The sequence below is a fragment of the Anabrus simplex genome, chromosome 1 (assembly GCF_040414725.1).
Source record: "Anabrus simplex isolate iqAnaSimp1 chromosome 1, ASM4041472v1, whole genome shotgun sequence".
NCBI lineage: Eukaryota > Metazoa > Arthropoda > Insecta > Orthoptera > Tettigoniidae > Anabrus > Anabrus simplex.
The window spans coordinates 1,074,148,847-1,074,172,068 of NC_090265.1; the positions used below are offsets into that span (position 1 = coordinate 1,074,148,847).

Here is a 23,222-nt window from a genome sequence, read left to right on the forward strand (position 1 = left end):
TGGCATTGTCGTGTATGAGTACGAATTCAGGGCCAACACCGTATATAGCAACCAACAACACATGCTGTAGCAGTATCTGCTCGATGTACCCCGTAGCGGTAAGATTACCACGGACGACAACAAGATCCGTACTGCCATCAATACTGATGCCATCCCACACCATCACAGTACCTTCTCCGATTCGGTCGCCTTCCTGGACAACATTTGGCATTTACTGCTCACCACGGCATCTCCATACACGTTAATGTCCATGACGCTGTGTCAGGAAATCTGGACTCGTCTGTGGACAACACAGATCTCCATTGGCGAAGCTGCCAGTTGACGTGGGTACGGGCAAACAGAGGGCGAGCTGCGCGATTGCGTTAAACGGGGCACTCAAACAGGAGGTCTGGGTCGTAAGGACACTTCTCTTAACCTGTTCCTTACTGTCTGGTCAGACACCGTGACTCCAGTGACCCTCCTGAGGTCTTGTTGCAGGTCTCTGGCAGTTGCTGAACGACGCCGCAATGCACAGATGGTCAGATATCGGTCATCCTGTGGGGTTGTCATGCGTCCATGACCTTATCCAACCCTTCTTGTGAACTGGCCTGTCTCATTGCAGCGGTTCAAGCAGTGAATAGTTGATGGAGAGACATTGAGATCCACAGCAACACCACGAAAAGTCCATCATTCCCGGATCAAAATGACGGCCCTTGCGACTTGAACCTTGTTAAGATGTCTCATGGGAAGTGCTGGTTGATGTACAACGTTCTCAAATGACCGCAGTAGTCTGTGTACCTCACAAGGACACACGGACGTACCGCTATTCATTTTGTTTTGAGGGGTCACCTGACAGTTTAATACATGGCTACGCCTACAGATGGAGTATAACTTCGATTTGACATACCCTGAGTAACTAAGGTCTCAAGGTATGCTGTATGACCATTAGAACCCCAGCTACCAAATTAACGTTCACATACTAGACGTTACAAAACATGTTCCTCTAATTTTTTTGAACTGTGTATATATTTTAATGTGTGTTTCATGTTTTGAGATAATGCATACGGTAAGGGATTTTAATGAATGTACGTAATTGTATAACTTGCTGATGTTTAGAATCATCAGACTGAGGATGACCCCTGGTTGGGTCGAAACCAGTCCCTTAAATAGTAAAATGATCTAAAATCTCTTTGTCATTTTACTTATAGTGTATTGAAAGGTGGATAACCTCATACCTTATTCTCTTGATTACATTTCAATATGGATAAAACATGAACTTCTTTACTTACGACACTTGAAGGTCATACGCCATATCCACACAGTCTGAAAATATATTACCCCACAACAGGTCTTCTCCTGTTTAGCTTTTCTTCCATTGTAGTCTCTATACGTTTCAACACATCTTAGAATGCTAATGAAGGATTTTCGAGACATTTAGAATCACTGCTGCAGGAAACCTGTAATTTGGAAGGAACGCTTACATCACTAAGGATACACTGAGTTTCAGAATCATATTCCAACAATTTCACACACACTCATTGTTCAGTATAATTTTTTGTTTGCTGTTCTGTGAATCAAGCAGCCACATAAATAATGCACTTGATTCTCACCTGTTCTTGTTGAACTGTTATCATTAACTGAGAGATCTTGGGATTGACCCTGGTTTAATATCTGTTGATGAAATTGTGCCGCTTATCCCTACTTCACCGTTTTTCATCCCGTACCATTCATCTTATCTTTTACGTGAAGATAGTTTGTGGTCAATGACAGTGAACTATGAGTGAATTCCTTTCATAGGCCGACGCAAAAGGAGACTATAAAAAATAGAGGTGCATTGGTTGCAGTTGATTAAGCTCTATGTAAGACCAAATGAAGTCGGCCAAATCTAGTGTGTGCTCTTGATGGCGAACCTAAAGTTACAGTAGATGCAACTATTACCACTATGTTGGATAACTTCATGGAACTTTCTCAGTGCGTTTTGGTGCTTGTCCACAGCATTGAAAATGTTTTTCATATCACGTGTAAGTACACTGCTGGAAAAAAAAATTAGTACACCCTCTAATTCTAATTCACTCATGGTTTATTGTTGAAACAGTGCATTTGGAGTACATGTAATGATTACATTTACAGATCAATAGCTCAAGCAGTACAGAAGTACCAGGTATCGATCCAGGCTGAAACACCCATATTAGTACGTGGTGTATCCTCCATGGGCGGCAATGCAGGCGCTGATTCTGGCATCCATTCGATCATGCAGATGACGAATACTGTCTTGGGTTACATTATTCCATGCCTGTTCGAGCTGTTCACGTAGTTCTGCAAGAGTTGGGTTGACGAGTCGCACGTGTCAGTTGACGTCTCGTCATATTCCACACGTGCTCAATAGGAGACAAGTCCGGAGTTCGTGCTTACCAGGGAAGTTGCTGCACGTCTTGCAAAGCACGCTTAGTTTCATGCGCTGTGTGTGGGCGAGCATTATCCTTTTGCAACAACACATCGCCTTCCTGTTGCAAGAATGGCAAAAGAACGGGTCTTACAATATTCTGCACGTACCGAGTGCTGGTCAGCGTTCCCTCGTGCAGGCAGAATCTGCTTTCATCGCTGTAGACCTAGGTCCGCCATTTCATCTTCCAAGTGATCCTCTGACGGCACCAGTCGAGCCATGCACGTCGATGCTGTGGCGTGAGTGGAAGACGGGCTAGAGGTGTGTGTGCCCATAGTCTCACTGCTAATAACCAGTTGGCAACAGTTCGTGTTGACACTTCTGGGCTCACAAACCCTCTTATCTGTGCTGTGGTAGATGTACGATCTGCCGCTGCTGCCCTTACAATACAGTGATCTTGGCGGACATCGGTGCTGCGTGGACACCCAGAACTTCGTGTACGGGTGTGAGAATGTTCACATGACCATTGCAACCAGCCTTGTTGCACAGCTGATGCAGCATATCCAATTTGTGTGGCAATTCTCCAAAAGGACCATCCTGCCACTCGGAAAGCAACAATTTGACCCCTTCAAACTCGCTCAGTTGGCTGTAGGAAGCATGAATGCATATCCGTGGCATGGCGCCTGTTTGCTTCACATGTTTATGTTTGCTTCACATGTTTACATCATACTGAGCCTCATGGCTTTGAACATTCCCTATCAAAGGGTACACACAGAACGCGCTCTGGCAGCTATGTCGTTACGCTACCTGTTGGTGGACAACGTTGAAACCATTATCAGTACATCTACTATCTCCCAGGTGGCATCTGCCGTCTTCGAATAAAAATTGATGTCGTCTCTCCAGGTGTACTCATTTTTTTTTTTTTTCCAGCATAGTATTTCAGGTACTTTCCTGTTTTTGAAGCCATGCACACCAAGTGATCTATAAAATGCCAGACCTATTGCAACTGACCTGCTAAAAAACTTTAGAAAAACCTTATGATTTATGTGGTTTAAGATTTACATCCTGACACAAAATAGCTTTGCATGATGCTGACTGCATTTAATAACAACTCTCAATTCACACGTAGACAACATTATACATTGTGTCATGCCTACACAATATTGCTTTCAACTGCTTGTTGTTCAGACCAAGCGATCTGAGCGGTGCGTGGTGCGGAAATATGGAACTGACTTCTAGACTATGGAGCCTTATGGATGTTCCAAGACTTACTGGTGACTGGCTGAATTGATTATAATGCATTCCAGAACTTTTTAGAATCGATACAATCAAAATTCTCGAGTTCAACATAGCTTTTAAAAGTCGATGTAGGCCTAATTTATGCGGTAGAAGACTTCCAGAAACTTACTACAAACAGTATACCGGTGACCAAATTACGATGAAAGATTTTTTAAAAAGAAGGAATTTCGCAAACATGTTGGGCGCTTTTGTATCGGACATGCTTTATTTTATTAGATTAGAGAATTAAATTTTTTTTACAAGTTGTTTTACGTTGCACCGACACAGATAGGTCTTATGGCGACAATAGGATAGGAAAGGGCTGCCATGGCTTTAATAAGGTACAGCCCCAGCATTTGCCTGGTGTGGAAATGGGAAACCACAGAAGACCATCTTCAGGACTGCCGACAGTGTCGTTCGAACCCACTATCTCCCGAATACTAGATACTGGCCACACTTACGTGATTGCAGCTATTGAGCTCGGTGATTAAAAATTACCTGTGATTGGCTGATCAGAATTGCTAACCTGAAATAAGTTTTCACAGAAAACTGAATGTAAAGTATTGAGATTTTTAACTCGTGTAATTGATGTTCGAAGCCGGTCTAACTTTGCTTCTCACCCGGAGGCCTTGGGTTCGATTCCTGTTCAGGTCAGACATTTTTACCTGCATATGAGGGCTGGTTCTATGTCCACTCAGCCTATGTGATTACAATTATTTGAGGAATTATCTAATGGTGAGATGGTGACCCTGGTCTAAAGAGCAATGATTGATAGCCAAGAGGATTCGTCACAGTGACCATGCATCACCTCGTAATCGGCAGGCCATCAGACAGAGCGGCGGTCGCTAGGTAGGCCAAAGTCCATTAGGGCTTAGTTTGGTTTAGGAGTGTTTGTAAGGTTATAGTTGTATATATTTCATTATTGTGATGTTCAGCTACATAAATTGTTCGTTTTAATTTGTTCCCCGACATTCAGTTTTCCCATATTGTACATGTATTTTTTTGGTCCCTCCAAAAATGGAAAATCAAGTTTCCACTGTATTGCATTGATTTACAATTTTTTGAAATATTGATTGGCAATAAACTGGACAAATGTATTAAATAAAATATTTGTTTTTCCTGTTATCATTCAAATTGAGGTTTGGATTGGCATATTGATCTAATCTGTAGTGTACTTCGTAATAGCGCGCGCGCGCGCGCGCGCGCGCACACACACACACACACACTGTATTAAAACTGGTCACAGAATTATTAAATAACCTGCTAAATAGTCCATATCATTAAAATGAAGCATACAAAATATGCTAACATCTCTTATAATAATGTATTTCTTTGATTAGTTTAAGCAGTCCATTATCCATAAGTTCCATTATGTTATTCCTATTTGAATTAAAAATACCTACCTGTCATTTCATGTGCAGTACATTGTTCATAATTAAGGGCCTCATTTTTTGGTGAAATAAAACTGTTGATTTCGGTGTTAAAAATGACATTATTTCAGCAGGTATTTCGTGAAATAAATTTTTATACTGATCGATTTTTCCTGTGAAATCTTCCTTGTAGTAGCGTATGGGGTAAATGTAATTAATTTTGTGATAAGGGGTTTTAAAGTAAACTCTTCTCATGTATCATTGTTATTAAATCTTATGAAAGCCAAAATCCTCTGTGGTGTAGTGGTTAGCGTGATTAGCTGCCACCCCCGGAGGTCCGGGTTCTATTCCCGGCTCTGCCACGAAATTTGAAAAGTGGTACGAGGGCTGGAACGGGGTCCACTCAGCCTCAGGAGGTCAACTGAGTAGAGGTGGGTTCGATTCCCACTTCAGTCATCCTCGAAGTGGTTTTCTGTGGTTTCCACTTCTCCTCCAGGCAAATGCCGAGATGGTACCTAACTTAAGGCCACGGCCGCTTCCTCCCTCTTCCTTGTCTATCCCTTCCAATCTTCTCATCCCCCCACAAGTCCCCTGTTCAACATAGCAGGTGAGGCCGCCTGGGCGAGGTACTGGTCATCCTCCCCAGTTGTATCCCCCGACCTAGAGTCTGAAGCTCCAGGACACTGCCCTTGAGGCGGTAGAGGTGGGATCCCTTTCTGAGTCCGAGGGAAAAACCAACCCTGGAGGTTAAACAGATTAAGAAAGAAAGAAAAGCCAAATATGCAAAATGTTATAGAAATCACTGGTACTTCGAAATTAAGTTAGGTGATCTGCCCTGTATTATAAATTTACACATAGGCTACATTTTTAGACGTTGAATTACTTGTTTCCAAAGTACAATCTAAGCATGATTTCAACATTATCAGGACGCAGAGTTGTGCGACAGTCAGAAAGTGTCTTTATGTAAGCAGAGAAGCCCCTCTCGATGACCACATTAGACGTCTGAAACCATAATGCTTGCGAACACTTGGATGCAAATTCACTGTGGTCTTTTATAAAACCTCCTAAAAGTTTGCTAACACTGTCTACTTTCATTTCTTCAACCAGATGTGCTTTCATTGCATTTTGCAAAGTCATATAGCCCTGGAAGATGTTCATGGATATAATGCTCTTTTATCACGGGCGAGGATGAGTACTTCAGACGGTTGAGGCGTTGGCTTTCTGACCCCAACTTGGCAGGTTCGATCATGGCTCAGTCCGGTGGTATTTGAAGGAGTTCAAATACGTCAGCCTCATGTCACTAGTTTACTTACACGTAAAAGAACTCCTGCGAGACAACATTCCAGTATCTCGGCGTCTCCGAAAACCGTAAAATTAGTTATTGGGGCGTAAAAACATTACATTATTACTACTCAAACAGGCAATTTATTTACAATAGGCCTACCAATATGTCATATTTTACAGTAAAGATAGTATTATTTATCTTTCCTTTTAAATTCATGCTCTTCCTCACGCCAGGATTACCCAATTTTCCTAGAGGAAGATTGGCTTGCATGAATGCTTTTGTTGTGTCTATTACAAATTGCTCTCTATTATTTTTCAACTCCTTTACTATGTGTAAAGTATCACCGATTGTTATTTGTCGCTTAGAATTTTGTTCATTTGCTTCATTCTGATTCTCTGCAGCGTTTATCGCTAGAACCCTGCATGGATGCAGATATCCGCAAAGTTAGTTTCTTGGCGGATAGAAACTGTATGGCAGTGCGGTTAATTTTGCTAAGTTGTAAATAATGATATGTTTTGATTTCCACCCAGGTATACTATTGTTTTTGCTTCTGGCTAGGCGACCCTTGACATTGGTATGGGAGAATAGTGGTGTATCGAGAGCCTTGAGACCATAAAGCAGTACTGGTATATTTGACCCAAGCCTAACTGGCTCCTGCCCGCAATTAATGGAAGGAATGAACAAAGGTCAATACGTCCGTAGTTTCGCAAGAGAAAATCTCTCATAAACCTGTGACTGTAGTGGTTCTAGTGCCAGGTGTTAGGCGTATTGTATCATGTTAATAGATCTATCCGTTTCAATAACTTCAGTATAATATACGGTACTTAAATATTTGCAATATCTGTGGATAACCATTTTTCGGATGCGACTAACCATTCGCGGATGCGGATATTATATTGTATATCCGCACAAGGCTCTATTTATCGCACGTTTCCACTTTACGAATATTATCGGTACACTCTTTATACATTAGAATATTTCTTGCAGCATCAAATACATAGAACCTGTCACTTGTATTTTCGGCCCTCGAGAAACCTGTTGTGATTTCAGTTTTGGGCGTTTTTGTACTTATATGTTGGCATTTGCCGATAAAGGTTCGTAAGTAACGAACTCTCATTGAGTACTGCTGTATCTACGACCAGTCCTGTATCTTGTTACGACCACGTCACTATTTGCTATAATCGTCAACAGATATCGATTTTTATCGACTGCTTTAGAGATCAGATCAAAAATTAGATGTATGGCTTTTCAGGCGTTTGCTCTATTAACCAGCATTTCGTCTTAGGTCTGACACTAGACTCTTCAGAGTGGGATGTTTCAGACCCTACCCACTGATGCTGGGGTGTATGCAGATGAACTTATCAGAAGCCTATTTATGAGGCACAGTCTGATAACTGCATACGGGAGATAAAACTCCACAATGGAATTAATGCCCGCCTAGCAATTCCAAATGGAAATTCTAAGTTCCCATGGAGGGAATTAGATATTTTTCCACCAATAGAGCATATCAAATCAGATCAAAAATTAGATGTATGGCTTTTCAGGCGTTTGCTCTATTAACCAGCATTTCGTCTTAGGTCTGGCAAATGCCAACATATAAGTACAAAAACGCCCAAAACTGAAGTCACAACAGGTTTTTCGAGGGCCGAAAATACAACAGTGACAGGTTCTATGTGACACTCTGAAGAGTCTAGTGTCAGACCTAAGACGAAATGCTGGTTAATAGAGCAAACGCCTGAAAAGCCATACATCTAATTTTTGATCTGATTTTGATATGCTCTATTGGTGGAAAAATATCTAATTCCCTCCATGGGAACTTAGAATTTCCATTTGCTTTAGAGATCGCGGAACTGAATACACTTACGTTCGATACACAGTGCGCATCGCTTTGTGTACATTTGTGTGGAGAATATACAGAGCTATCAAGCAAATGAGAAGGAAACTACAATAATCAAGTTCTCAGAAACATTTAAACGTTTTGGAGAGCTCTTCCGATACTATTTCGCATTTCTTGTACCAAGTGGGGTATATTTCGTGATTATTTGCGCAATTCACGCAATAAATCAGATTTCACGATATTTCACTAGTTCATTTTGCTAAAATACGGTACTTTTAGTATCTGGAAAGTCATATGTAGACAAGAAAGCAGATATCAAAAAAATTTGTGTGTATCGTTGTTACCATAAAATACGGCCCCTATTCATAATACATGCATGTAATATATTTTCTAGGAGGTTTTCACTTAGTAATATAATGAATCAGATTAGCACATAGTAAATGCAGCTGTTGAATTTAAAATCTTTTTATTTATGTTTGCTAGGCCTACAAAAGTTGAGTCAAACATGGCCAACCAAAAAAAAATTATTAGGTCATCAAAATCATGAGGAATTAATTATATACGAACCGAATGAATTGGAAATGTTGTATTGTCTTGGGGTTCATATCATAGCCATGGTATTGGCAAGGCAACGAGAAATTAATTTCAAGTTAGTCATCATCTTCTACACAAGATATCTCACATCTTTTGAGGGCCTGTTCTGTCTAACACCCTCATCCCCTGCTCTCCTATTTGACAGTGATGATAACCTTGCTTTTAAGATCTAACAATAGTGTTGTCATACTTGTTTTGGTAACTTTCTGTGCTTGCCCTTCCTTTTTATTTAGTTTTCTTCATAGAAAATTAGTAGCTTTTATGAAGGACAAAATTTTCTTTTTTTTTTTTTTTTTTACTTTTTCAGATCTTTGATGTTCTTGCATCGTTATTGTACATTTCAACGCAATGAACCTTGCTCACTTCCTGCTATCGTTGAAATGATAGCTGCCTTCATGAAAAAGAATCCTGAAGATGTGGCCTTGGCAACCGCCTTCAATGCCCTCAAAGTTTTTGGTTTATCCTGATTGTCGATCTAGTCATAAGAAGTATATATGCAATTATCTGATGATCAGAGAAGATGAGAATGGACTACACCTGAAGTAATAAGAAGAAAGAGAATGTTATGTATATATGTATTTTTCTCTGTTTTAAGATTTGTATAATCAAATTCTATATATGATTGTATATTATATAAATATATATTATATAAATTAACTTTAAAGTTAGTAGAATGGTTTAATGTTCCTATCTGAGCTTTCAAATCATCTGTTTTTGAAAACCTACCTACTAGAAATACATCCTTTCTTCATTGCAAGGTAAAGTCTTAAGTAACGAAAGGAATGCAGTAGGATGCAATAGCTGGTATAGTTACAATAGCTGGTATAGTTACTGGCTGCGCGCCAAGGTGGTCATGTTGTGACTCCTGGCTAAGGCAGGTGGTATGTTTGGAATGAGAAATTACATCCCTAGGGTTCAAATACCATGTAAAACTGGAGATCCCATTACTGCGATCACAACATCAACCATCACACGCAACTACAAGATTGATTGCTTGAAAGCAGTGTACTGTAATAAAAAATCTCCCTTCAGGCTTCTTTAATTTAGATTTATTGTAGTCTTTAGTTTATTTTTTATGATGTTCATGAAAAGTGAAGGTCTTGTTAAAATTGGTGAATATATTTATATTTTAAGTCTCAAAATTGGTATGAACAAATTATTGCTTACAACATTTTGTCAAAAGACAACACTTGGTACTTATGGGGGGAAAAAAAAAGGAATTGTCCTCATCTACATATTATCTGAAAAATTAATTTGAAACATACACACATACATGGACTTCAAGAATGAAGTGAAAATGATAACACAAATGTGTCAAAATATGTGTGATGTGCCCACCTTTCACCAACATTATCAGAATGCAAAAGCTATATAATTTAATAGTAGTATATGAAATGTATTTTGGCTATAGGTAAGTTCTCAAATTTGAAATATTATAAAAATTGTAAACAAAGTTATGTTTATGCAGTGTTTAAAAATAATCATAAATATATAAATTGCAAGTTATAAATGAATGAAATCCACATATTATAATATATAAATAAGAAAAAATTATGAAATATGGCACAGATGGCAAAATATTTATCATGTATTTGAGTCACTATATGATTTTTCAAACATTTATCAAACTTGTAAATATCTTTTATAATAATTATAGTGGAAAAAATTGGTTTCCTCCATTTTAAAACAAATGACAGAACTGTCTTGTGCTGCACGCTCGCAGTATAGCGTGCATCATTCACTGTGCCGCAATTACTTTTACCTTTCCACTTAATCCATTAACTTGTTAATGGTACTGCTTTAAAAGTGTTTATACATTTTTTATTTGGTTAAATCTTTTTCATAACTAAACATATAGCATTTTTATGTGCTGATGGTGGTGATTATTGCTTTAAGAGCACGTTCAACTATGCAAAAGTCCGCCTTTGTAGAGTAATTAGTTGCTGTATTAGCTGCCGTCATCAATTGATTTTTGTTGCTGCCAGAGATTTAAGAATTGCAGGAGCGCTGGTACGAGGTGGCACCTGCAGCTCACCTCCATTGGGACTGTCTCTGGAAAATGCTCCACCATATCAGGACGAGGACACAAGTTCTGTCAGGCTCCATATGGTTAAATTAGCATGCTGGAGTTCCGGGTTCTAGTTTTGGCTGGGTTGGGGATTTTAACCTTAATTGGTTAATTGGATGGAGTTGTGCATCAATCAACTAAGCACCATTGACGAAAATTGAGATTTTAGCACTATCTTGTAGAGGAATGCTTGAACTACTTTTAATAAATTCCCCACTGTCTTACAAGAGGGCATTAGTTGTCAGTAAACTGAAAACCTAAGCGACATAGCGGGAATCAGTTGAACTGTAAATTGCATCAATAGACTATGTGTCGTTCCATTTTGCATCATTAGACCTCAGAACTTTCTACGGTTAGTATCAAAATAACATTGTTGTACGGTATCTAATACGGTAGTCTGGAATGTAAGTAATATTTTTGTATCGATATATTTATTTGAAGAAGCTCGAAGGCTTCACTGTAACTGTGTTTTAATATGTTATGCTAGGTAATATGTGCCAAATCAGTGAATTCCAGATCAGAATAATGAAAGCAGTAATTATACAGATATTTAGTGTGCCCTCAAATTTCATCAGCGTTTATACACTGCAGAGGACTACGTAAACATAATGAGAAACTGCAGGCAGAAAAACCCCATTGTTGTTCGCCGGATGGAAAACACGTCAATCTTCAGTTCAGCAGAAAACTGATCGTGAATCGGGAAACAGATGTCGTCGGTTGCAAGATAAACTGGCAAAATCCAATTCTTGAAATCACAGCCGTTCAGTATGTACGTCAAAACTACATTTGATGGTGAATATATGGAAGTAAATCTAAATACATCAAGACTGGGATGACCGCAGGAAGCCAGATTTCCCTTTAATCAGACATTAATACCTTTGTGGCCAAATGGAAAACCTATCTCTGAAGCCAAACTTGGAGATCTTAAGTTGCTAATGCACCTAATACAGATTCCAAACAATTTTACCAGAAACTTAGAGGAGATTCTGACATTGTGGATGGCATAGATGGATTCAATGGAGATCCTGATTTTGAGATTGAAGAAACTGAGAGTAACAGTCTTATTACTTGTCCAATGTTTTATATGAATTTATGGAAGCAAATATATTTAATCACATTTTCTGTTCCTGTTCTGTTCGACTGAGGTAAGTGATTAAAATTCTATACTTTCTTTCAGAATCGCTTTATTTTTCTTGGAATAAGGTAATCATAACCACAGATCTTCATATCCTTTACTTAGTTTAAGGGACTGCCATTCTGATGATGATGATGATGATGACTATCCTTACGGGCCTAACATCTAGGTCAGTGGCCCCTAATGGTATGAAAGACTGCCATTCTACTTGGCAACTAATGTGTGTCTAAAGCAGAACAAAATTTACCCATAGGCTTGAAAATATCACGTCAGTACTGTACTCTCAGAACATAATAGGCCTTCAGTGAAGGAAAATCCATAAAGAAATATGCATTGCATTGTATGGACTAAAATGGCTCACTTCTTACCATTTGTATTTGACTCAGATCAGTTGAAATTCATCAAATCAGTAAGTGGTTATAGCAATGACTTTACGGAATAGCTCCCGTTCTAGAGTTTCTCCATTTAAAACTTAAATAATGTACCGGAGTTGTGGCGCGGCTCGCGATGGTTCAAGCACTTGGCGCAGTAGGAGATTCAGGTTTTAATCACGACTGTGGTCACATATTTTTTCAAGTCTAACTCGGTAGATACTCAACGGTAAGGAGTTATTGATATAGCATTGTGATGCATTATTCGCACGTGAGAAATACCTTAAATTGCATCAGTAGGCTAAACTTTTTTTTCAAGAACATGTATGAACTATGAGTATACAAATGTTGAAATTTGGTGAGAAGATACAATCTAGGGTATGGTGCGCAAAGGTATCACCCAAATATCACTATAAAATTTGTCACAAATGGAACATAATAATTGCTTTTACACATATCAAGTGAAAAATCCCTGGCAAATTAAGAAATACCATCGTTATTTGAGAAATATGAAAACCTACTTAACCCGCCAATGCACGGGTTGGGTCTGTGAGACCCATGCGCTGGTATTTCCAACATTTTCTGATAGACGGTGATAGCTGCATACTTCCGGCTTCTGCTACCTTCCTTTTATCACCGGTGTAGTATTCCTGCAGACGAACATGGAAGTGATTGCTTTAGTACGTGAGCTGCGGTAAGTTAAAGTGCTCTGTGGGCCTGTGAGACCCAACCCGTGCAGTCGTGTAAGTTTTTTTTTATCATAAGCATTTTAGTCTTTCCATATTAACCGTCTACATAAAGAAGATTATAGGGTGATTATATCTTAGCGTCTCTTCCAAATCCGTGGTTTAGCTAGTCTGGCTGTCTTTCACCTAAGTTCCTTGGGTTTTAAGTGCAGAGGTGACACTGAAAATGGGTTGACCTAGGCTAATGAGTTCGTTTCTTCGTAGGTCTAAGAAAAAGGAGTGTTATGATGTCAGCAATCCACGTGATATGGAACGAGTTGCCGCATTATTGGAGGAACCATTATCAGATGATGAAATTTACTATGGTTTTCCTCTCGTCGATACGCAGCGACGATAAAACCGAGGAAAGTATAGAAGGAAAGAGGAAGCCTGTAATAGTCATAATCTATAATTCAGGTAAGGATGGTGTAGCCTGTGTAGACGAAAGGACGGCTCGAAACACCATAAGGTGGACAATGGTCGTCTTCTATGCGTTGCTGAATATTACAGGCTTTAACGAATATTTAATATTCAGAGCCAACAACACTAACTCTCCAGACGCAAGGAACAGAATAATTTTTTTGAAGAAACTCTTGTTTCTTCTAACTGATGAACAAATAAGAGAAAGAGGTGTCTCAAGATATATTCCTCCTAAGAGCGTTCGCGATACTGCAAGAAGGATATCTGGCTTGACGGCAGAAGCAGGGCGTGAAAATACAGAAAATAAAAGAGGACACCGTGCATACTGTAGAGTCAGAAAAGACTCGCTACTCGTGCTGTTTGTGCAGAAAGTAAATGTATCTTGAACTCTCTGTATTTGTGTGCAGTGAATGTAAAGCTGAAATTTGAATGTTCCAGTGAACATTCTGGATCGTGAAGATTAGGTTATGACGATTTCATAAATTTTGACTTGATAAGCTCTGAATTTTGTGACCAAATAAAATATTGTGTGTAAATTTTCAGTGGTTAGAGAATTGGTTTGTAAAATGTTAAGTAAGTGTTAATCATCAAAGATTTTGTGAAAGCAATGCGTTTATGATGTTATCGGAATAGGAGGGAATGAATGCTGAAAATAAAAATATATTAGCATACTATAAAAAATAAATATGATGATGGGTCTGTGAGACCCAACCCGTTTACTCATGTAACTTTTTGTGATCCTTGCCCGTGCACTGGCGGGTTAAGGCTTGTAGACAGGACTGATTTATGTCGTACTACGCTGCTGGTGCCGTCTTTTGTTACTTTCTTCAGGTCCAGGGCTAGCACCGTGGAATGGGAGTGCTATGTCTGTAGATTCTTATTATCTTTGGCCAGTACAAACAGCAAAATGGAGGTCAAAAGAAAAATAGCATGATCCCTGGACCAATAAATATTTTTATTTCTGTTCAAACGAAAGTAACTCGATCCCTGGACCAATAAATCACTAGTCCACTGAATTTTTCTTATGTACACTATATCACTATAAAATTTGTCACAAATGGAACATAATAATTACTTTTACACATATCAAGTGAAAAATCCCTGGCAAATTAAGAAATATATGTTTTTTGGAGAATATTAATAAGTACTTTACCACTTCACAAGTACATTTGGGGTTGCGCTCACAGTGACACACGTATGTCTTTTGTCTTACACTTTGAACAATTTCGTGTGTGATATCTGTGTTCTCTGAGTTCTTTGCTTTCGTTCCATTCTTCACTTGTCAATCACATCATTTCATGAATTGTATCGCGATATGCAATATTTAATAGGCGACAAAATGGTATGGCCAATGTACATAAGAAAAATTCAGTGGACTAGTGATTTATTGGTCCAGGGATCGAGTTACTTTCGTTTGAACAGAAATAAAAATATTTATTGGTCCAGGGATCATGCTATTTTTCTTTTGACCTCCATTTTGCTGTTTGTACTGGCCAAAGATAATGAGAATCTACAGACATAGCACTCCCATTCCACGGTGCTAGCCCTGGACCTGAAGAAAGTAACAAAAGACGGCACCAGCAGCGTAGTACGACATAAATCAGTCCTGTCTACAAGCCTTAACCCGCCAGTGCACGGGCAAGGATCACAAAAAATTACATGAGTAAACGGGTTGGGTCTCACAGACCCATCATCATATTTATTTTTATAGTATGCTAATATATTTTTATTTTCAGTATTCATTCCCTCCTATTCCGATAACATCATAAACGCATTGCTTTCACAAAATCTTTGATGATTAACACTTACTTAACATTTTACAAACCAATTCTCTAACCACTGAAAATTTACACACAATATTTTATTTGGTCACAAAATTCAGAGCTTATCAAGTCAAAATTTATGAAATCGTCATAACCTAATCTTCACGATCCAGAATGTTCACTGGAACATTCAAATTTCAGCTTTACATTCACTGCACACAAATACAGAGAGTTCAAGATACATTTACTTTCTGCACAAACAGCACGAGTAGCGGGTCTTTTCTGACTCTACAGTATGCACGGTGTCCTCTTTTATTTTCTGTATTTTCACGCCCTGCTTCTGCCGTCAAGCCAGATATCCTTCTTGCAGTATCGCGAACGCTCTTAGGAGGAAGATATCTTGAGACACCTCTTTCTCTTATTTGTTCATCAGTTAGAAGAAACAAGAGTTTCTTCAAAAAAATTATTCTGTTCCTTGCGTCTGGAGAGTTAGTGTTGTTGGCTCTGAATATTAAATATTCGTTAAAGCCTGTAATATTCAGCAACGCATAGAAGACGACCATTGTCCACCTTATGGTGTTTCGAGCCGTCCTTTCGTCTACACAGGCTACACCATCCTTACCTGAATTATAGATTATGACTATTACAGGCTTCCTCTTTCCTTCTATACTTTCCTCGGTTTTATCGTCGCTGCGTATCGACGAGAGGAAAACCATAGTAAATTTCATCATCTGATAATGGTTCCTCCAATAATGCGGCAACTCGTTCCATATCACGTGGATTGCTGACATCATAACACTCCTTTTTCTTAGACCTACGAAGAAACGAACTCATTAGCCTAGGTCAACCCATTTTCAGTGTCACCTCTGCACTTAAAACCCAAGGAACTAGGGTGAAAGACAGCCAGACTAGCTAAACCACGGATTTGGAAGAGACGCTAAGATATAATCACCCTATAATCTTCTTTATGTAGACGGTTAATATGGAAAGACTAAAATGCTTATGATAAAAAAAAACTTACACGACTGCACGGGTTGGGTCTCACAGGCCCACAGAGCACTTTAACTTACCGCAGCTCACGTACTAAAGCAATCACTTCCATGTTCGTCTGCAGGAATACTACACCGGTGATAAAAGGAAGGTAGCAGAAGCCGGAAGTATGCAGCTATCACCGTCTATCAGAAAATGTTGGAAATACCAGCGCATGGGTCTCACAGACCCAACGCGTGCATTGGCGGGTTAAGTAGGTTTTCATATTTCTCAAATAACGATGGTATTTCTTAATTTGCCAGGGATTTTTCACTTGATATGTGTAAAAGCAACTATTATGTTCCATTTGTGACAAATTTTATAGTGATATTTGGGTGATACCTTTGCGCACCATACCCGGAATCTCATAATATCAGCAAACATTAGAGTTTCTCAGAACTAATTGCAGACCAGACATAAAGATTACTGCTGTTATAAGATTGAAAAAAGAGTACAGCATAGTAACTTTTCATTATTTCCATTACGAATAAGGCGTAAATGCACCGCCGTCTCGATCCTCCTATACTGCCTGCTCTATGCGAGCCTTTTTGCGACTACGCTGCGACAAAATTTCTCCGCTAGATGGCAGACATAGACGCACAATGGTCTAAACTAGCGCTGTTAACGGAGCGGTTGTTTACGGAGCGGAGGCTCCGGGCGCCTTCAATCGTTTGCCTCCGGAGAACCTCCGATTGAATTGCAAGCGCGTAGTTTGAACTTGGCACGGGAGAAATGAACGAGCATTTGTACAGGTATTTATAACTTGTCGCTATTAATGTGAAAAACTACGCCCCTCCGTTAATACTTCAGTTATTTGGCGATTTTACAAATAGGCCTAGCATTCTTACGTACAGACATAATAATTATGTAACAGAACCTCCGATTGAATGACAAGCGCGTAGTGTGAACTTGGTACGGGAGAAATGGAAGAGCATTTTCTCAGGAATTTAAAACTTGTCGCTACTATTGTGCGAAACTAGGCCCCTCAGTTAATACCTTAACTATTTATCGATATTACACATAGCATTCTTACGTATAAACATAATTATGTATTTTCTTAAATATAAACATGTTATAATTTAGGCCTTGTCCGTGACTGTAAATTACTTCGTTATGAAATAATTAATACTATTATCATTGCATGCCGGGCTGAGTGGCTCGGACGTTTGAGGCATTGGCTTTCTGACCCCAACTTCGCAGGTTCGATTCTGGCTCAGTCCGGTGATATTTGAAGATGCTCAAATTCGTCTGCCTCGTGTTGGTAGATTTAATTACACGTAAAAGAACTCCTGCGTAACCAAATTCTGGCATCACGGCGTCCCCGAAAACCTTATAAGTAGTTAGTGGGACGTAAAGCCAATATTATTATTATTATTATTATTATTATTACTAGCTGATGTACCCGTGCTTCGCTACGGGATTCTCAGAAAGACTGACTTGGTGGTTTTCCTAACTGAATTCAACATAGGTCATTACAAAAACGTCAGTAGAAATGTAGCGATTGAAAGCAGTGTTATCATATAAAATACTCGATCAAATGAAAAACCGCACACTTTCTCACTTTCAACGAACAGTACTACGGTGCCGATCTAAGAGTCCAAAGTTCCAGAACTGGAATAACCAGGTCGCAGACTGCCGTGACCACTCCTCTGTCATTATTTCGTTAATATGCACACTACTCATTCCAATCAGTGGCTCAGAGTAGGGATTTTATAGCTCGAATACAATGATGAACCAGTGTGTTACGTACCAGATATATCAGAAAATGTATGAACCAGAGGAATGGCATGCTAAAGAAGAAAGTTATCTTACCCCCCAGCTACTTCCCACCAATATACAGGCAGGCTGTTACAGTCGGTACGACCAAGCGAGTTGGCCGTGTGGTTAGGGGCGCGCAGCTGTGAGATTGCATCCGGGAGATAGTGGATTCGAACCCCATTGCCGGCAACCCTGAAGATGGTATTCGGGAGATGATGGGTTCGAGCCCCACTGTCGGCAGCCCTGACGATGGTTCTCCGTGGTTTCCCATTTTCACTCCAGGCAAATGCCGGGACTGTACCTTAATTAAAGCCACAGCCGCTTCCTTCCACTTCCTAGACCTTTCCTATCCCATCGTCGCATAAGACCTATCTGTGTCGGTGCGACGTAAAACAACTAGCAAAGAAAAAAAAACATTGAATGACAAGCGCGTAGTGTGAACTTCATACGGGAGGAATGAACGAGCATTTTCACAGGAATTTATGACGTCGCTGTTTTTGCGCGAATACACTTCTTCTTTAACTTCTTTTAATGCTATTTGTTCGGGGCGTCGACCTATGAAGATCCTTTGCCCCTATTTGCACCATATATGAGGAAACCTGCGTGTATTATGCAAATGGCGGTAGGGTAAAGTGTTGAATGCGAGGAAAGGAACGTTAAGGATGACACAAACACCCAGTCCCCAGGCAGGGATATTAATAATTTACAATTAAAAACTGACCTGGCCGGGAATCGAACCCGGGGCCGCCGGGTGACAGGCGGACGCGTTGCCACCTACACCGCAAGACCAGTGGTTAGGAGTCATTTGTGCCATGTTTTACAGAGCAGCATTTACAGATTTGAACCGCTTGAACTCCTCCCTCCGCTCGTAAATAATCATCCCTTACTTCTGCCACGTCTTTCACGTGTTTTACATATGTCCAGAAATTAAAAACGAATTCTAATTTAACTTGAAATTACTGTATTCTAGCGCCAATATAATGGGAATATTTCCATAATAATGATAATAATAATGAACGAACCACTGTGTAAGTTCTGCACAGGTAGGGCCTGTACTTTTCTGAGGAACAACTGAACCTATTAAGATATATTGTTTGTTGTATCTACAGGGTTTATACCTACAGGTATATGGGGTATGTATTATATGTCGATATAATTGCATTTTCTTGATAACAAATGAGAGGATGCATTAATTATTCTGAATGACTATACGTTCTTTGTTAAGGGGTATTGTATGGAATATCGGTGACATAGATCAATTTTTGTTTATGTAGGTAACGTTTTTTATAGGGCGCCTACATCCATGGACGTAAGTTTGAAATTACAGCCCACTAAGTCCTTACACTCGGAGCTACTGTTGCGAATAGAGCTGGGAACGGAGCAGTTGCTCCTATGATTGCAATCGGTAGTGCGAGTGAGCGCTCCCTCCGGTATTCTCCGGTAGTAAACTGTTGCTGGGAAACCAATCGGTGCTTCGGCACGCGAGCGGAGGGCGAGCGGAGGACGGAGCAACAGTACTGAATGTGTGCCTCGCTTGCCGTTCCATCCGTGGTGCGCAACGGATGTGCTAGCGACATAGTAAATACTGTTTTATAAGTATGACGAAGGAGAATATAGGAAATATATACATTCTCATTTATCGTTCGTGTTTCATTTGTAACAATTTGCTTTACGTCATGCCGTCTTATGACGACGATGTGATAGGAACGGCTAAGGAGAGTAATTTCTAGGCGTGAAAATGGAAAACGACGTAAAACCATCTTCAGAGCTGCCGACAGTGGGGTTCGAACCCACTTTCATCCGGAAGATAGTGGGATAGAATCCCACTGTCGGCAGCCTTGAAGATGGTTTTCCGTGGTTTCCCACTTCCCCTCCAGGAAAATGCCGGGATGGTACCTAACTGAAGGCCACGGCCGCTACGTTCCCACTCCCAAACCTTCCCTATCCCATCGTCGCCATAAGACTTATCTGTGTCGGTGCGACATAAAACAAAACCCAAAGTCTCACGCTCCAGGACACTGTCCTTGAGGCGGTATAGGTGGGATCCCTCTCTGCGTCCGAGGGAACACCCAACCCTGGAGGGTAAATTGATGGAAGGATTATTATTATTATTATTATTATTGTACTCCCATAACCACTTCTGTGGTTTTCTGTGACGTTAAGGTGCCGACATTTTGTCCCACAGGAGTTCTTTCATGTGCCGGTACAGTAGCGGCGATTAGGGGGGGCGAGAGGGGACAGTCTCGCCCCCCTACTTCGTGGAGAAAACTTTGCATTTGTATTCCATTTTAGCTGGATGAAACAAGGTATTATAGGAATTATTAAAACAAGCAATTTGTACAAGCCCTGTTGTCTTATCAGCTAATTATTTGCTTTAATTAATAACGAAATTATTAGCGGAAATACGCAACAAAGTCGTTCACGCGGTTAACCGATTTGTATAGCGCCACAGCGAGTACTGTAGTGGAGACTTTGTATGTGCTGTGAGGAAGGGTACGCGTGCATTCGTCAGTCTGGCAGTCTATTTAGTGTCAGTTTTTTTTTTTAGTTTGTAGTCAAATACTAAATGATTTTAATTATATAATCACGCCGTACGTCTATTTAATTGTAATACATGTGTAATATTGTTCCTCTCGTGAAAGTTTTATTGTATAGTATTGAATCAAAATCTCAAATAAACATTATCAACACAGGTAAGTTGGTAGGCTGAGAATCTTTACCTCTCTGTCGAAATTCCATTTAGTAGCTTTTTTTTCAGTTTTAATGTATAACGTATATACCCCCCCCCCCCCGCTATATCCCACAAACTGGGGTACTTTGTTGTCTTTACATTTTCCCCCCTACTTCTAATTCCCAATCGCCGCTACTGCCGGTACACCTGACCACCTTCAGGTACCGCCGAGCAAAGTCGGAATTGAAACCGCAAGCTTGAGCTCTACCGTCTGAACTACTCAGCCCGGTACAGCATATAACCAGTTTCAATCAGTTCGTACTCTTCAGTAAAAATTGAAATGGCGTATGACTTTTAGTGCCGAGAGTGTCTGAGGACAGGTTCGGCTCATTAGTTGCAGGTCCTTTGATTTGACGTCTTTAGGCGATCTGCGCGTTGTGATGTGGATGAAATGATGATGAAGACGACACATATACTCAGTTCCAGCGCCAGTGAAATTAGCCAATTAAGGTCAAAATTCCCGAACCTGCCGGGAATCGAACCCGGGACCCCTGTGACCAAAGGCCAGCACGCTAACCATTTAGCCATGGAGCCGGATGTACTGTTCCGTAATAAATGAGCTACGAGTATAATTAATGTAAGAACATCGTATATAATACATGTTTACATGCAATGGAATATAATTACCACTTAAACTAAACTACCAGTATTAATAATATTGTTAACGCATTTGCAACAGTATAATATATGCCAATATTCAATCTACAGTATTCTATCCACCTGCACCTATTGCAAACTGAACGTCAGCAGATCAAAATCTGTTATTCATAACGTAACAAATAATGCGGCGATCTCGAAACGACTACATCATTTGAATGACAAACGTAGGGGAACACATGCATCTGTGGAATTAGTACTGAAATCTAAATTGTAATTCCTCCTAAGATCACCGTTGCAACATTGCCCACATCAAAGCGTTTGAATTTTCCGCCAGTGAATTCAATCGGAGGACTACCGGAGGTCTCCGGAGGAGCGCTGTAATCGTATTATCCGATTCAATCAACAGGAGGTCCGCCTCCTCTTCACAGCGCTAGTCTAAACTTATTCTAATGACGACAGCCTACAAAACACCATGCAGTATGGTCATATGTTCACTGAAGCTCGTAAAATACATCAGTAATATTAAATATCGGCAATATTACCTGCACGAAGTCGCAGTTGGCCTCTTCATGCACAATTTAAAGATTTTCCTGGACGAAGGCTTGGAGTGGTACCGTACTTTTTGTGTTCTTGCCAACGCAATATCAAATAATAGAGGTCTTACGAACTTGGTTAGGATAATATCACTAACATTTTGCTGATGTTCTTTGACCTCACACTGTAACAAAACACATTCTGAAAGATTTTTAATATTTGTTTTACGTTGCACCGATACAGATTTGTCTTATGGCGATGATGGGATAGTAAAGGCCTAGGAATGGGAAGGAAGCGGCCGTGGCCTTAATTAAGGTACAGCCCAGAATTTGCCAGGTGTGAAAATGGGAAACCACGGAAAACCAACTTCAGGGCTGCCGACCGTGGGGTTCGAACCCACTATCTCCCGGATGCAAGCTCATAGCTGCGCGCTCCTAACCGCACGGCCAACTCGCTCGGTATTCTGAAAGGGAAGACGTCGCAAGTCCTCGTATTACGCTCATACGCTTGAAGGACTTCGACAATAGGGCACATCAGTTTAAACGAACTCCTGGAGATGCTTCACCAGAGCAACAAAACTAGGTTTTGGGTATCGAATTCCTCCTCTGCCCTGATGTATAATAAGTTCCATTTAGAGGTGTCGAAGCTCTAGGCATTGAGATGTTGCCGACACAAATGTCACACTCCATCCTCTCTTCAACAACAAGAACCTAGTACCCGCAAGCTAGGATTTGATTTCCTGTTTCTAGTTTGATTGGAATATTATCGTCTTTATATCTGAGGTTGTCCAAAATGTCTAAACATGAAGGCGTTTAGTGATTGTCCGTCACAATTTTTATCCTCCACGGCTTTAATCACCTTCTGGAAAAAAATCCGCAGCCTCTTTCCAGTCATTCGACCGGGCCAGGAATGGAATGAACGAAGCCCCCATCTAGCAGGGAGGATAGGAATTGTGCCGGCTGGCGAAGCCTGTCGCACCCCTCCGGGGCAATGATTAATGAATGACAGATGAAATGAAATGATATTCGAGAGTGTTTCTGGAATTAAATATCGCAGAGAAAATCGGAGTATCCGGAGAAAAACCTGTCCCGCCTCCGCTTTGTCCAGCACAAATCTCACATGGAATGACCGGGATTTGAACCACAGAACGCAGCGGTGAGAGGCCGGCGTCTACCGCCTGAGCCGCGGAGGCTCCATCAAAATTCTGAAATAAGGTGTAAAGGCACAGATGCGAGAGTAATCTGAGGATATCCAATTACTTCCTTCATTAGGTCCTTGCCTAGGTAAAGCCGACAGCCGCTTTTCTCTCAATTCTCTTCTAGACTGTATTTCATGGAGTCGTATATTTTCTGGCTGCGAACA

The 23,222-nt window shown here is 40.3% G+C and overlaps 1 protein-coding gene across 1 annotated transcript in view; it reads left to right on the plus strand.

The window, feature by feature from the left end:
* The window catches only part of LOC136857996 (3'-5' ssDNA/RNA exonuclease TatD), a 196,002-nt gene extending 186,608 nt beyond the window's left edge, over positions 1–9,394 (plus strand). The window contains exon 6 of the mRNA XM_067137169.1: positions 9,034–9,394. Coding sequence (XP_066993270.1) covers positions 9,034–9,193 — 160 coding nt within the window. The 3' untranslated portion in view covers positions 9,194–9,394. The remainder of the gene's footprint in view (positions 1–9,033) is intronic.
* Positions 9,395–23,222: the final 13,828 nt, after the last annotated feature.